This window comes from Trachurus japonicus, chromosome 16 (assembly GCF_045865225.1).
Source record: "Trachurus japonicus isolate A0001 chromosome 16, Traja_1.0".
NCBI classification, from domain to species: domain Eukaryota; kingdom Metazoa; phylum Chordata; class Actinopteri; order Carangiformes; family Carangidae; genus Trachurus; species Trachurus japonicus.
In genome coordinates, this window is record NC_140922.1 from 13,253,714 (window position 1) to 13,268,482 (window position 14,769).

A 14,769-nucleotide genomic window follows, 5' to 3' on the forward strand; every position below is an offset into this window, starting at 1 on the left:
GATCAAGAGCAGCGGCTGCTACCCAACAAAAGAACCACTTCCCTAACCATATAAAGCCATATTCGAATGAAAGTGTGGTTAGCTAACTCTCTACGTTTATATAGGTTAGGGTTACAACATTCAGGTGCTTTCAGAGCCAGATTGAAGATATTCTCACACATTTCCCACGCCAGCAATACGTTTACTTGAGTTGGGCTAACAATGATTTACATTATGAACTAATCTGACCTTTATTTTCTCAATAATATGTTAATGGTCAAATCTATGAAAAGTCAAAGTGTCCATCACAATGTGTGAGAGCTCAGGGTGGCTTCAAATGGCCTGCTGCGTCTGTATATATATATATATATATAGAACGTCTCTGATATTTCTGACATATCTTTACATTTATTTAGTCATTGTGGTCTGGTGTGAGACATCGTCTTACCTGTTCTAATCTGTTAGCGCCTGCTAATAAAAGACACCACTTAATTTCAACAGCTAAAATTAAAGGTGTAAATGTTGGTCTCGGTCTTTGCACCGTGGCTTTATGCAACTGCAGCATGTAGAAGCTGTGTGTGTGTGTGTGTATGTGTGTGTATCTTAACCTGTGTATATTCTGAGGAGAGAGGTTAATGTCCCGGGAGCAGAGCGTCACTTTGGTGAGAGTAAATACACCTAACAGCGCCCTGAGAGCAACAAGACTCTTCTCTCACTGACACAATATTATTCTGCTGTTCTTAACACACTCTGGGGAACACACACACACACACTCTCTCCCACCAGGTGTGTTTATGAGAGTGATTACATAGAGAGAGGTTCAGTTGTCCAGCCCACCAGAGCACATCAGGTGCAGTGCCTGGGGGCTTTAAGTGTGTTGTGTGTGTGTGTGGACAGAGCTCAGTATTTCAGTTCACAGTGTGCTTGTCTTACATGCATTTGTGTCTGCCACTGACTTTTGCTCTCTTCAGTCGTGCACACAGCTATCCAGAAAAAGCTGGATAGGTGTGTGTGTGTGTGTGTGTGTGTGTGTTATTGTCTTTTCTCCGAGCTCACTTGTTGTGTGTACATGTTGCTAGTGCCACAGACCGTACAGTGTGTTAAGATGTCCCATGTGGTTAGGTACTACTGGGTTCTCACAGCCTAAGTCGAGCTGTCCCCAGCAGACTCCGTCTCCTTACAGACCAGGTGACCCCGCTCAGGTGATCAAATATTCATGAAGATAGTTTTTTATCTAGGGGTTAACTTTTTTTTTCTTTTCTTTTTTCTTTTCATTCTAAAATAAAACGACCACACTTATTTTGCAAAATTTAGCTCCATAGCTGCAAATGAGGTATTTAACATTCTGTGTTCAAGCACACATTTCAGGTGTTTCAGTGCTTATTGAAATTACCATAAAACTTCCTTCTTGTGTTGTCATGGTAGTGTTATATTATGCCCAAGATAGAAAGGTGGATGTACTAATTACATTACCACACAATGTGAAAATAACAAAAAAAAGAGAGTTTAAAATCTAATCTGTATTTTAATGTTGTATTTAAATTATTGCGTAGTGTCAGACTCCCATTCATTTTTAAGTATTTGTTGGTTAAATATGCAAAACCACTGGTGCAGCATTTAAAATGATGATCTTGGAAATACCAATCTGATGATCCATGATAAAATGCTGAATTAGTTGAGTGTCACCTTTCAGAGCCAACTCTGAGACACACATCGTCCACACACTTGCCTCAGATAATGGATGTTTAAACTTCCCAGTGTAGCAGTTGAGCTAGAGGACTAGATGTGGAGAGCTGCAGCGGACGAGCTCGTTCTGGAGGAGAGGATCCCTATGGACGTGGTGCAGGCCTCCTTTTTTTTCTCTCTCCCTCTCTCTCTCTCTCTCCCTTTCTGGCTCCTCCCTCCTCAATTTCCTGGAAAAGACGTCTGTCTGTTCACTGGAAGATGAGCTATACAGCACCGAGCTGAGAGACCAAACCGTTCATCTTACATCATGTCCTTCTCATTCTCTGCCCCACTTGTGTCCTCATCGCCTCCCCCCCTTCCTCCTTCAGCACTTCTGTACTTTCCCTCTTCTCCCCATCCATGTTGTGTGTTCTCTCGCACACTCTCTCTCTTGCTCTCCCACTGTTGAACAATAACCCCAGTGTGTGTGTGTGCGTGCGCGTGTGTTGCTATTTTTGGCCCCTACAAGGCCACAAAGCACTCTCTTCTCTCCTGCTCTTTCTCTGTTTCTCTCCTCTGCAGCTTTATGGTGAATGAGTGAGAGCCTATAGAAAATGTAGACTGTGTGGTGACCTCCAGGAATAGTTGAGCAGCCTGCGAGGCTTACATGTTTTTTGTGTGTGTTGTGTGTTTAACCCCTCCTGGCTCACAGGTGAGGCGAGCGGCACGTATAGGACCTCCAACAAGAACAAGGGTTAAAAATGAGTCTCTGGATTATTCACAATAACCCACATATCTCCGTAGGATTGTTTCCAAACCACTAAAATCTCCATGCTACGATTAAAAACCACATTGATTAGTCAAGTTGCCTAGTTATTCATCATCGTCCAACTCAAGTTGTACATATTCAAAGTTAAACCCGTGTGAAATTAAAATGGAAACTCAGATCGACAGTTATTCCTCTAATCTGCATCTCTTCTAGCGTTTTCATTGGTGGCGTTTTTTTAACATCCGAGCCCAGCGTTTCTCCTTGAACAGACATGAGCTAGCAAAGAAACACGCAGCCACATGTTGAAACATTTTTCTCACTCTTCCTTTTCTGTCCGAAAATCCACTTTTTAGGCAACAGCACAAAAATATACTCTCAAACCAAAGACTTGTGCTTTGTCTGGTTGGATCTGAAGCAATAAGTGGACAGATTTTTTTTTTTTATTGCCCAATTAATTGGCCATGTATTTTTTTTAATGAACAATAAAGTCAGAACCTCTAGGAAGTCAGATGTTGTTATTATTATTACATGTCAACCCATAGTCTATGATAGTAAATTCAGTATGAGTGCAGTTGACTATAACTGGTGCAGACAACCCAAGATGATTGAAGATCTTATCTTCAGTTTTCGAGAAATTGTGGTGCTTTTTTTTCTTTTTCTTTTTTGCTATTTTCTGACACAACAGTTGAGAGAATAATGGTCAGATACAGAAGAGATAAAGAAAAGTGTTGTACCTCTCTGAAGTTGCTTTTAAGAAGTCCCATTTTGATTTAAAAGTACCTTTTCATCCATTTTTCCCATCAATGTCTTTCTTATAACTTTCAGTAGTGTTTCTTCTGTCACTCTTGTCTGTCTCTCTGTGTCTCACTCCCTCGTCTTCCTCTAGTATTGGCCTAATGAATTTTTAATGGACTTGGTGGGAAGAGTCCAGACACTTTGGGATTCAGGCGAATGGGCTCTGATTACCCTCCTCCTCCTGCACATCCCACCCTCCTCTTTTCCTCCCTCCTCTCACTCTTACTTTCTCTGTCTCACCCTCTAAGTCTTTTATTATCCCTCCATCCCTCCCCTCCACCCCCGAGTCTTGTGTTTCTGTCTCCTCTGCTCGGCGCTTCAGGCGGTTTCACTCATCCAGGCGGCTGTGACAAAGACAAGGCTGAGTATACTTGTGTATGACTGTGCTATAGGCAAATGACTGACTGTCTCTCAATATTTAGTGCTTTTACAGACTCTCAGAGCCGACACCGACCTCGCACCCCCCTCACTCACCCACACACACTTGCACTGGTCGTTTCCCACATCCTTGCTAAAGCTGAGTTGGGTTAAAGTACTACGGTGCCAGCAACTGCCGCTAATGGCTGTTCAGAGGCCCTGGCCCTGTGTAAAAAACCCTGAGTCTGCAACTCCGCTGTTAGTTTGGCACAGGCCTGTCAGTTGATTTGCTGCTGAGTAGGGCTCGCAGTTTTGGGAATCTCTCCTCCTCTTTTCTCACTCTACTACTTTGTCAGACTGCCCGTCTGTCTCTGGCTCCTTCCCATCAGCACTCGCTCTCCTTGACACCTCAGCCCCAAAACATTTCTAACTGGTTGATAAATCTCCGTCTCCTAAAGATATCTATCTTCATAACTTCCAAATCGAAGCTGAGCTAAACTGTACTTCCTCCGATCATGGAGGCAGATCAAAGTATCCTTATCCCTCCTTCTGTCCACAGAACTTTTTTTCCCCCAGTTTCTTCTGTTTGCTTACCAGCAATCCTCTTCGTCTTTGCCTTTACTATTATGTTGCCTGTGTGCACAAACTGTGTCTTCCTTTTGCAGAGCTGAACTAGTGGTGAAAAACCTTAAATTGCCATATAGGATTTAATAGAAAAGTCAGGAATCATGACATTTAAAGAAGTGGAGCCCGAGAATGTTTGACATTTTTATTTGTTAGAAATGACAATTAAATAATTTAGTTGTTGCTTCAACTCTTAGATGTTTTCGCAATAGTGTTGTCAGAGGGGCCTTTGAGAGAACATAAGACAGACAAGACAATAGAAAGTGAAACAACAGATGAAATGAATTATGAACCTTAAGAAATGGGGCAGGAACTCGTATGAAACTGTGCCAAAGTGCAGCGTTCGTCCACAGGCAGACTGGAGCAACATCATCTGTTAGAGTTGCCCTCTATCCAGCTTCAACACTACATTATCTAATCTCAAGACTTTTTGTCTTTTTCACTGTCTTTCATTTCTCTTTCACTCTTTTCTCACTCACACACGCGCACACACCTCCAGTCCTGCACCTCCCCATCCCTCTTGTGTGATGTGAGACAGATTGGAGGTCAGTGTTGGAGACTGGTGTGCGGTGCTGCACATAGCTGGAATAGCAGCAGTGTTAGAAGTCTGCTAGGGGCCTGCCACCGAGATCACACAGAGGAAAGGAGGCATCCGCACTCCTAGAGGGAGGGGGGCGGAGAGAAGGAGGAGGAGGAGGAGGAGGGTGGGGGGGGGGTAAGCAATCTGACCTGGATGACAACAGACTACCAGACGAGCTATGATCTCATCGCTCCCTTAATCCCCCACTCCTCCCCCTCCCCCTCCTCCTCCTCCTCCTCCTCCTCCTCCTCCTTCCTTCCCTCCATCCATCCATCCACCCCCTCTCTCCTCTCCCACTCTTGCCATTGTCTGTCTTTCTCTCTCTTCCCACTCTTGTTTCCCCGGCCTCCCTCCCCCGTCTCTCTTTCTCCTACTTTCCTTTCTCTGTTCTCCGCATGTCCTAGTGCTCACCCCATCTCGTCTTGCCGTCTTCTCTTTCACACCACCCTGCCTCCCCCTCCTCCCTCCCTCTCTCCCATCGTCCTCCTCCTCCTCTTCGTCCCCTCAGCATCACTTTCTACCACCTGCCCCTCACTTGTCCCAACTCGCACACACACACACACACACACAGTTCTTGACGCACTTGCACTCTCTCGAGTGTCCCAGGGCAGAGATTAGGCGCACCCCTATCGTCAACCCTCCACACCAGCTACATTATTGATGCCGAGTCTGTCTATGTGTATGTATATGTGTGTGTGTGTGTGCGTGTGTGTGTAAGAGAGAGTGTGTGAGGCCTGTGCATGCTGTAATGGCTATCTGGTGTCTCTCCTGGGAGGGAGGGGCGTGACAGAGGAAAGGAGCCAAAGAGAGGGAGAGTCGAGGTCAGAGAGGTTAAGTGTGGTGGTGTGTGTGTGTGTGTGTGTGTGTGAGGGGGGGGGGGGCGTTAGGTCATGGATCTGCAGGCTCTTCTCCACTCTGTCTCTCTCATCTTTGTCTTCACACACACAAATTCCGAAAAAATTCCTGTATGAAAATTCTCCCGTTGGGTGCACGGGGCTGATTAAACGTGTGTGTGTGTGTGTGTGTTTGTGTGTGTGTGTGTGTGTGTGTGTGTGTGTGTGTGTGTGTGTGTGTGTGTGTGTGTGTGTGTGTGTGTGTGTGTGTGTGTGTGTGTGTGTGTGTGTGTGTGTGTGTGTGTGTGTGTGTGTGTGTGTGTGTGAGAGATAACTGATCCAGTGTGAGTCAGGACAGCTCAGCCTGGGTTGGACTCTGGGTGGAGAGAAGGACAAAGACACCTGTTCTTGCTCTCAGCATTCCTCTGAACATAATCCCTACCATCTCTCTCTCTCCCTCTTGCTCTCTCTCTCTCTCTCTCTCTCTCACACACACACACACACACACACGAGCGGTCACCAAACTTGCTGTAGCATTGTCCCCAATCTCAGTCTGCGCAGTGTGGTCTCTTTGATGTGAAGGTTTTGACAGGTAAACTGATGAGGTACACAAAGTACCCGTCACCATGACATGCATATGTACAGTACACACGCACGCACGCACACACCTGTGCACCACACTTGTGCCTCTGGTGGTCTACATAGTCTCTTTGGTATGCAGCTTGGCCGATGACAGTGACTCATGAGTCATTTCAGGTGGAGAATGTCCTCTTGCCTCCGTTCACACCCACAGCGCGGCTGCTGGTCCTCCAAGTATTTACAGGAGATCCATTACACTCGCTGACCTGAAATATGATGTGTGTGTATAATGTCCTCTGTGGTCTGTGCCAAAGTCAAAAAGATCATTACAGATGCGTCTTTACAGAAATACCCATGCACACAAAGTCAGTAGCTGCACAAATAATAGAAGCTTACAAGCTGGTAATGTTCTCTCTTTTATTTAATAATATCTTCCCCGTGTCCGTTTGATGAGCTTTGCTTGCTCATTTACATGCAGACAGTCACACACACCCGGTATAAACTCCCAGTACAAAACAGTCATCGACTGTTGGCCGCGGAGCAGCGTCAGTGGAGCAGTTGCCAGCTCAACAGAGGGTCAACAGTTAAGGTCCGGTCAGCATGACTCATTTATTCATCTCACATTGGGAATTTGACCAGCGACCTCTTGACTGGATTTGACACACATCCGTTTTATTTTTTCCAGTTTTGAGACATCTCAACATTGTGCACTGCAGCAGGAGTGTGTGTGTGTGTGTGTGTGTATGTGTAGGGGGGTGAGGTGCATGCTCAGCTGGGCCGGTGTGTTTATAAGAGACCCCGGTGTGTTCTTCTGTGATTATAGTTCATTCAGGTTCGCTCATGCCACAAGTGTCTGTTTGAATGTTTGAGAGACAAAGAGGAGGTGGAGGTGGAGGTGGAGGTGGGGGGGTGGGAAGAGAAAAAGGAAATGAAATGACAGTGAGTGTTGTTTCATTTGCATGGTAACTGCTACCTACATATGCATGTCTGGAAAGTCTGAGAAGTTACACAGACGACTGTTTATGCAGGGTTTTTTTTTTTTACATCCATGGTCATTTCACACATTTGTGATGTTTGTTATAAGCCACAATAATTTCAAAAAAGTAGCTGAGCTGCCTGTACAGCCTGTTTGTTGACTGCTATGGCCCACCTGCTGCTATCTGCATAATAGTCGATGCTGAATAAAATAAAAAAAAATCCTGTCTGGATTTTGGAGATGGAAAATGTGTAGGCAATCTTATGCATAGTTTGAGTGATAATCAGAAATCTTAATTTTGAATCAGAAAACGTCTTCAGAGGACGTGGGACAACTGAGTGATTCATTGACCGTGCCTCGCAAAAACACATCGCTGTGGAGGGAAACCAAGAAACGGTGGCGAGGAGGAATAGTTGGTAGCCTACGTTTTTAATGAGTAAGAAGACTGGAGGATAACTTTCCTTTCAGCCTATTTTTAACTTAAAACTAAAAACAAACCTGTCCCTGCTCGGTCCCTTAACACAACACTAGAGGCAAATTAGCAAAGAGGTAAACTGAATGTTGATGAGTGGCTCCAGTAGCAACACTCAATGTACAGATTCATAGATACAGAATCTGGCAGATGTCGCTATCAACATTATTTAGTGTTACGCAACAGTGACTAAACGGTAAGAGGCGGCTAGTGCGGCAGAGATTATCAGGGCTATCTATCTCCGCCTCAGGCTGTCATCCAGCAAATCCATTGACCGGCCTGCACGTCCATAATCTGATGATTTGGGCCTGTTTGTTTCCCAATCTCCAGCCCAGCCCTTCTCATTTCCTCTGCTGCCATTTGTATGCTGTGCAGTTAAACACATTGCAGGCACTGGGCTCAGTAGCCTTAAACAGAACGACTTGCATGCCCTTTCAAAGTAGGATATAACAGTTAAGTTAACCATTAAAGTGCACAACTGGAAACTCCTGTGCATTGTAGAACGATATCCCTGTCGTTAATACTAAATTCCTTTTTAATCAACATTGACAGTGTCACACCTGTCTTTTTTTTTTGAAAGTGTAGATTAAATTGTTTTGGTTGATTGCATTAGGTTATATTAAGGTTTTTGTAATATTAATCCTCCACAGGTCTAGATACACATGCACGTGAAAACTGTGAGGCTGCATTTTATTGTATTGCATTGCATCAATGAGGTAATTCCAGCCTTCTGGTTATTCAGTGTAATGCGACGCTTTGTATTATTTGCACTTAAAGTTATAAAGTAACATCAGCGGAACTCACAGGTATTAAATGTCCTGTACAGCGACACGTTAGCAGGGTGGATGCCATTTCCTTTGGTGACTCATCTCCTCACTTGTGCATTTATTAGTGCTCTGAAGATGATTGTGGACAAAATAAAAATCCAGCCCAGGCTATATCTGGCTGAATATTACACTGTTTTTGCTGTTGTTGCTGTTGTCGTGTCAGATTTTCTTGACCACCCAGGCAACAGAATGTTAGTGGGAGACTTGCACAAACATTTTCAAACATGCGCACTGGCACGTAAACTCTTTGAAAAACTTGTACATTTGGGCGCACACATGCTCACACAAACAGTCATATACCCACGCCCACAGTCTCATTCTGTGTCTCTTACTCGGCGTTTCCTTCGAGTGGCGGGTGGAGAGAGAGATGGAGGGATAGACAGGAGAGATGACTGGCCATGTTGTTTTCCTCCGGTCATAGGAAAGAGTGACTGCATGAGAGGAAAGAGGTGGAGGAGAGGTGGAAAGGTTTTTTCATGTGCCCCAACTGTTCCACGAAGCCCACTAACTCTACAACTTGTGCCGTTATAGTTTCAGTGTGCGTGTGCGTTTCCTGTGAATAGCTTCTGTGCTGTGGCGGTGACCTAATGACAGTAGAGGAATGTGGCCTGTATGTTGTTGGTATAGGCCTACTTTCATAAAAAAGAAAATGAACGTAAACAAAACAAAGTAAAGCAGACACATTGCTTTCAGTGTAAGATATTGTTTGAAGTGAAATAAAATGGACAAGTAGTGCATAATAATGTAGCATTCTTCAGGAACGTGCCATATTCACCTCAGCTTTGATGGTTGCATTTCTCCCACTTATGAGTTTTAGTTCTTCTCACTTGGGCTAATATCGGGACTTAAAGCAGGCCACTTGGGAACAGTTCAACTTTTCCTTCTCATCCATTCATTGGTGTTTTGGATATATGTTTGGAGTGATTATACTGTTGCAGGAACAGTGACCTGTGACTCATTTCATTCTGCGCTGTACAGATTCAAGGCAGCTGATGTGACTTACAAAAAAAGGGCTTTTTTATCACTCTGGAAGACATTTATTTCTGCATAGCAACATCTCAAGATGCATTTTAGCAAACTTTTCTTTTATTCTTAGTTGAAAGTGGTTCCTTCCTTTCTCTGTGGAGCCCGCTTTCATTGAGAAATGATCATTGTGTGCAAATAAACAATATTGTACGCAGATCTGTGGATGTCACTCTGTGTCAGTTTTCCTTGTTCTTTTTTTCTATCGTCTGAACTTCTATTCCATTCAATCTGTGGTAAAGTTTTATTTTGTAGTCACTTCCATGTAAATTACCTACAGTCTACAGTCCTAATAATCTAAGCAGCTGCTTGGCAATGCCGTTATAGCCTTTACCTTGAGCATGCTTTTATTATTATATCTCCTCAGAAAACTCTTCTCTCTTCTTTTTCTTGTCAGTGTCCAGTGTGGAGCACACGGTGATGCTGCGTACTTTTCTATTTACATAGGTTGAAAGACTGAGTAAAGACACCTGTGAGACAGATGAAGGCTCTTAGGTCTATTGAAGTATCATTGCAGTCATCTTATAAATACCATGTCAAACAGCCACCAATCAGATTGTCCAGGGCATTTTAGAGGACATTGGTAGAATAAGCTTCTTCTTTTTTTTGCTGTTTCTTTGTTTTATTATGTGGGAATATAAAGGCAAGTATGCATGACAAAAGCATTTAATTTCAACACTTTTCAGTGAGTGAAGAACAGGGCTTTGTTTCACTGAGGTGTAAAGCACGCCAGCACTTTTTTGGCCAACACTTTCTGGGCACCTAGATGGTCTTGTAAGATCAAGACAATTAAACACGTCAGGGCATGTTACAGTGCCTCTTCTGCTATTGTTTGCAGGATCTATTAAGCTTATTCACTCCGTCTTCTCTTTAACTTCCTCTTTCTCGCCACAGTGTCAATCCGTCCGACAAAAGAGAAAGTGCTTGTGAATAACCCACAAAAATTGTTCAAAGATCGACTGTGGAATGAAAGAGAAATGCAAAGACAGTGTTGGGGTTGGGAGTGAAAACAGCTATGTGCAATATGACGGAGAACACACTGACTAACTTCTGTATGTGACTCATACTTGACTAGACACTTCAAACCCTCTTTTTGCTTTTTGAACTCTCACATGAAACAGCTACAACCTCTGACTCTTAATTGTAATCCTATCTGTGCCTTTTCTCCTCCTCCCTTCCTTTTGAAGCAGTTTTCTATGGGCTGGATTTCTCTTCAGAGACAAAAAACGCCTCACCTCGGTTCAATCACTTCCCGAAAATATGCATTTTCAAATGAATAGACATGAAGCGTGTTTAGTTTACCGCTCCTGCCTCTCTAACCCTCCGCTCTCTATCTCTCTGGTTCAGGGTTCGCCTTCCCAGACTGGGCCTACAAGCCCGAGTCGAGCCCCGGGTCCAGGCAAATCCAGCTGTGGCACTTCATCCTGGAGCTGCTCAGGAAAGAGGAGTATCATGACGTCATCGCCTGGCAGGGGGACTACGGCGAGTTTGTCATCAAGGACCCAGACGAGGTGGCCCGACTGTGGGGGGCCAGGAAGTGTAAACCCCAAATGAACTACGATAAACTGAGCAGGGCGCTGAGGTATGATGATGACAGAGAAACCTGATGAATATACTTGTTTCTTTGTTTATCTGCATGTGGGAGTGTGTATTCATTCATAGTTAGCTTTGCTCGCTGTGGGGCCCAGCACATAAGCTGCGAGTGAGTCAAAGACCTTTTATGAATCAGCTTCTTTAGAGGTTAGAAAAGAGGCCAGGTCTTCTCTGAAACCAGGCCCGATGAGAGAGCTCGTAGCCACTCATCCAACATCATTATATGGACCTGTAGTCGTAGTGCGTCATCACATGGGCAGCAGACACAAACAGAGCAATAACGGCTACGTACGTTTCCCTATCTAGGGACATCAGTAGTACTGGCTTTCACCTTATGGACAGGGACTGTTTGCTCCTTTTTCTGATGAATCAAAAAGAGCTTGAAGTGAAAGGGAACTGCTTGAATGATGTTGTCTTTTTGTACCTTCAGTAAATGGTCAACAGTGTAGAGATAAAGAATATAAAGCAAGAGAATGATGAGGAACAAGAAGTAGAAAAGGTCCCTAACTACTACACGACCCACAAAACGTCCAATCTGTAGTTGATGCTTGGACCCATGTGCCACCAGGGAGCCAAACTTTCCTTTCTCTGAAGAAGTGAAATGGCTCTGCAAGGCCAAGGTGCAACAGCCAGCAGTGTTTTCACTGAGCTGCTGAAGTGAAGAGGAGTCTGAAGGTAGATCCATCCATCTGTTTACATTCTAAGTTAACCCTCACCTGCGTTCGTGAAGCCCTGAAGTGCCACTCTCAAAGTACTTAACAATTAAGCAAGACGCACTGCAATCTCCTCCGCAGTGGCAACGTGGTGTCTATATGTGAAAAGGATGTATGCACAGGTTGAGTGATCAGAGAGGTGGGTTTCTAGCTCCGGCTGATGTTTAGTGAATGAGGTTACTTACAACTCTTAAAACCACACGGACGCCTTTAAGGCCTCCTGTCATTGTAAAGAAACCAGCTGTAATCTAAACTGAGAATACCACCTGTGACCCTGGAAGCTGATTCCAGTTACAGCACCGACCTGCTGGAGGCATTTCATTCAGACCCACAGACACTGCAGCGTTGGCTCTCTGGCTCTGTTTCACCCAGACGTTCCATTTTAGTCATGCCTGCCTGCCTGCCTGCCCGGGCACTAATAGCACTTAACCAAGTCTATAATGCTGTTGCAAGACTGACCCCTAGCCACATGCCTTCACATGGTATTGACCTGGACAAGTTTAGCTACTGTTATGCTCCAAGTAGAGTTACAACACCGATCCCGTTTTGGCCGGTCTCACCTTTACACCTATTGGTTTAACTTATATCCTAACTCAGCCAAGCTCATTAGCATGTTACGACCGTGATCTGACACAGTTTTGGGAGTGACCAGCTTTAAATTGTAAATATTACATGAAAATATGACTCGTGCAATATTATCTGCTCGTCATTTATGTTGTATAAGTGACCATGGATCAGGATCCATCAGTCAGGTATTTTTGACATCACTCACCATCATGTACAAATGTTATGCCTTGCTTTAGACGCCTTTTCTACAGCTGCTCTGCTGACCCTCCAATCAGGGTTTCTTAAGTATGAGGTAAATCAAATTGAACTGACATGTCAGTAAAGGAAATTGCTTTAAGATCAACAAAATAGGGTATTGCGATGGAGAAAAATCCCATAAAAACAGATAAAATCTGAGCTACACAACAGATGCTTTCTATTGTGTTTGTGGTTTTGGTTTTCATAACCACACATTAGTTTACAATATTTCTGATTACAGAACGATGCATGTAATCGGTTCTGGGGCCATAACAGTGACATCCCTCGGCACATGAAAGTTTCATCATGAAGGCCGTCGGAGTATCCCAGGGGAACTCCTCTCAGCTGTGGGAACATCTCATCGACTTAGTTGCCAGTTTATTCTTTACACTCAAACAAGGCCACGATTAGGCTCCATAAGTCCTTTAAAGAAAGCCACATAGGCCATTGAGCGAGGTAAATGCATTGCCTTACTTAATTTAGGGGTGGGAGAGCTTATGTATGCTCATTTACGGCGGTGAGATTAAGATAACGTCCGTTACAGATGGGATCCTATGGGCGCAGAGGGAATTAACATTGACTACTAATATGTCCCTTCATGTGCTACATTCAGACTTGGAATTTCTGAATTAGAGAGAAAAACAATGTGGATGGGGACACTTGTGGTCAGGCTATGTATTTATAGCATGTCCATCCTCTAGAGCTGTCACAGATTTGGAGCTTAGGCTGCAGTAAGTGCTTATATATAGCGGGTCTTAGTGCCCTCTGATGGACCGGCCTGAGAACCTGATTATCAACAGGTTTTCTACAAAGGGTTTTCCCCTCTGGCACCGTTGTGTGTCCTCATTTAGCCTCGTCCAGCCAGGTCATCTCCCTCCTCCGTGTCTATAAACTGAACCGGGCCACTCCAGGTTCAGAGCCAGGACGACGGTCGACAAAACAAGCAACGCACCCGACGCACACGCCGACGCCGTCGCCTGATTTGACACCAGAGCCGTCGTCAGTCCACCTCGTTGCAAGAGAGACACTGAAATGAAGCCTCTCAAGATGTGCATCAATAGTAATGGGGCGAGAGGATTAATGACACTCAAGATTAATGAAGTTATAAAAGAGGCATGCAAACACACATGTGCTCAGTAACGGTGCCCATATGTAGCAAACTGTTGGATCGCAGGCGCCTCATATGGAGAAAACCTGGAGTCTGCTAATAATGGAGACCACAGTCAGCATGTGGCTATTAGCACACACACACATGCTCTTGTACTTGAAAAGGCCTGTCTGTTTTGAAGTGTTCTTTTTATCACTTAGCCTTTGTAATTATTATTTTTACCTCTATGATCCTATTCTTCCCTGTCTGCCGCGCACATGCTGGAAATTCCCTTCATCAAGACCGGTGGTGTGCATGTGTGTGTCTGTGCCTGTGTGTGTCTGTGCCTGTGTGTGTGTGTCGGCTTTCCGTCGAGGGGACACAGCCTCGGTCCATGCGTCATCTTGCCCTCCCGCTCCCACGGCCGCTGTGAAATTCCCACTCCTGTTGAGAGGATTACACTCAAACTGTGCAAGTGTGTGTTCATGTGCAAATGTGTGCGCGTCACTGTGCACGTGGAGCTGCTGCTGGATAATGAAAAAGAGAGGACTGTCACTTCCTGGTATTGTTTTTTAATTCATTACTAATTGATTTGTTCAGAGAAACACAACCAGCTAAAGTCATACACAGAGAGTTGACGACGTGTGTTGCCGTGTTGATGCAAATTCAGCTCTTTTCCAGTCATCACCCACCTTCAGCTTTGAGGGTCATTGCAGTTTGGCAGTTTTAGTGTGAGTAATGAACGATAGGCAGGATACAATCTTAGACCCTGAGCTGCATTTTAAATAAAGAGGGCTCATGTTGTAGGACAAGGAGGTAGAGCCTCTCCTCAGGTTGCCCCGTGCCACCACCAGCTCGCTCTCATAAACCAGACCTGTGCTGATCGGCAAAGGAGGCCGGGGGAAATGAAGCCTGTTGCCAATCAGTCCTCGCAGAGTGTTGCCTTAATGAGCCTAATCACGCTAAGAGGTCCCAGCTCTCGCAGACCTCCGCCCACCCCGTCCTCACAGTCAGGAGTCCACGTCGGCTCCAACATGGCGGTCAGAGGTCAGTGGGGGGAAACTGCCATGCACAGCTGGCAAAGATTAAAAAC

The 14,769-nt window shown here is 44.7% G+C and overlaps 1 protein-coding gene across 1 annotated transcript in view; it reads left to right on the top strand.

Annotated features, from left to right (window-relative positions):
• The window catches only part of erfl3 (Ets2 repressor factor like 3), a 46,568-nt gene that overhangs the window by 22,376 nt on the left and 9,423 nt on the right, over positions 1–14,769 (top strand). The window contains exon 2 of the mRNA XM_085801656.1: positions 10,827–11,061. Coding sequence (XP_085657782.1) covers positions 10,827–11,061 — 235 coding nt within the window. The remainder of the gene's footprint in view (positions 1–10,826; positions 11,062–14,769) is intronic.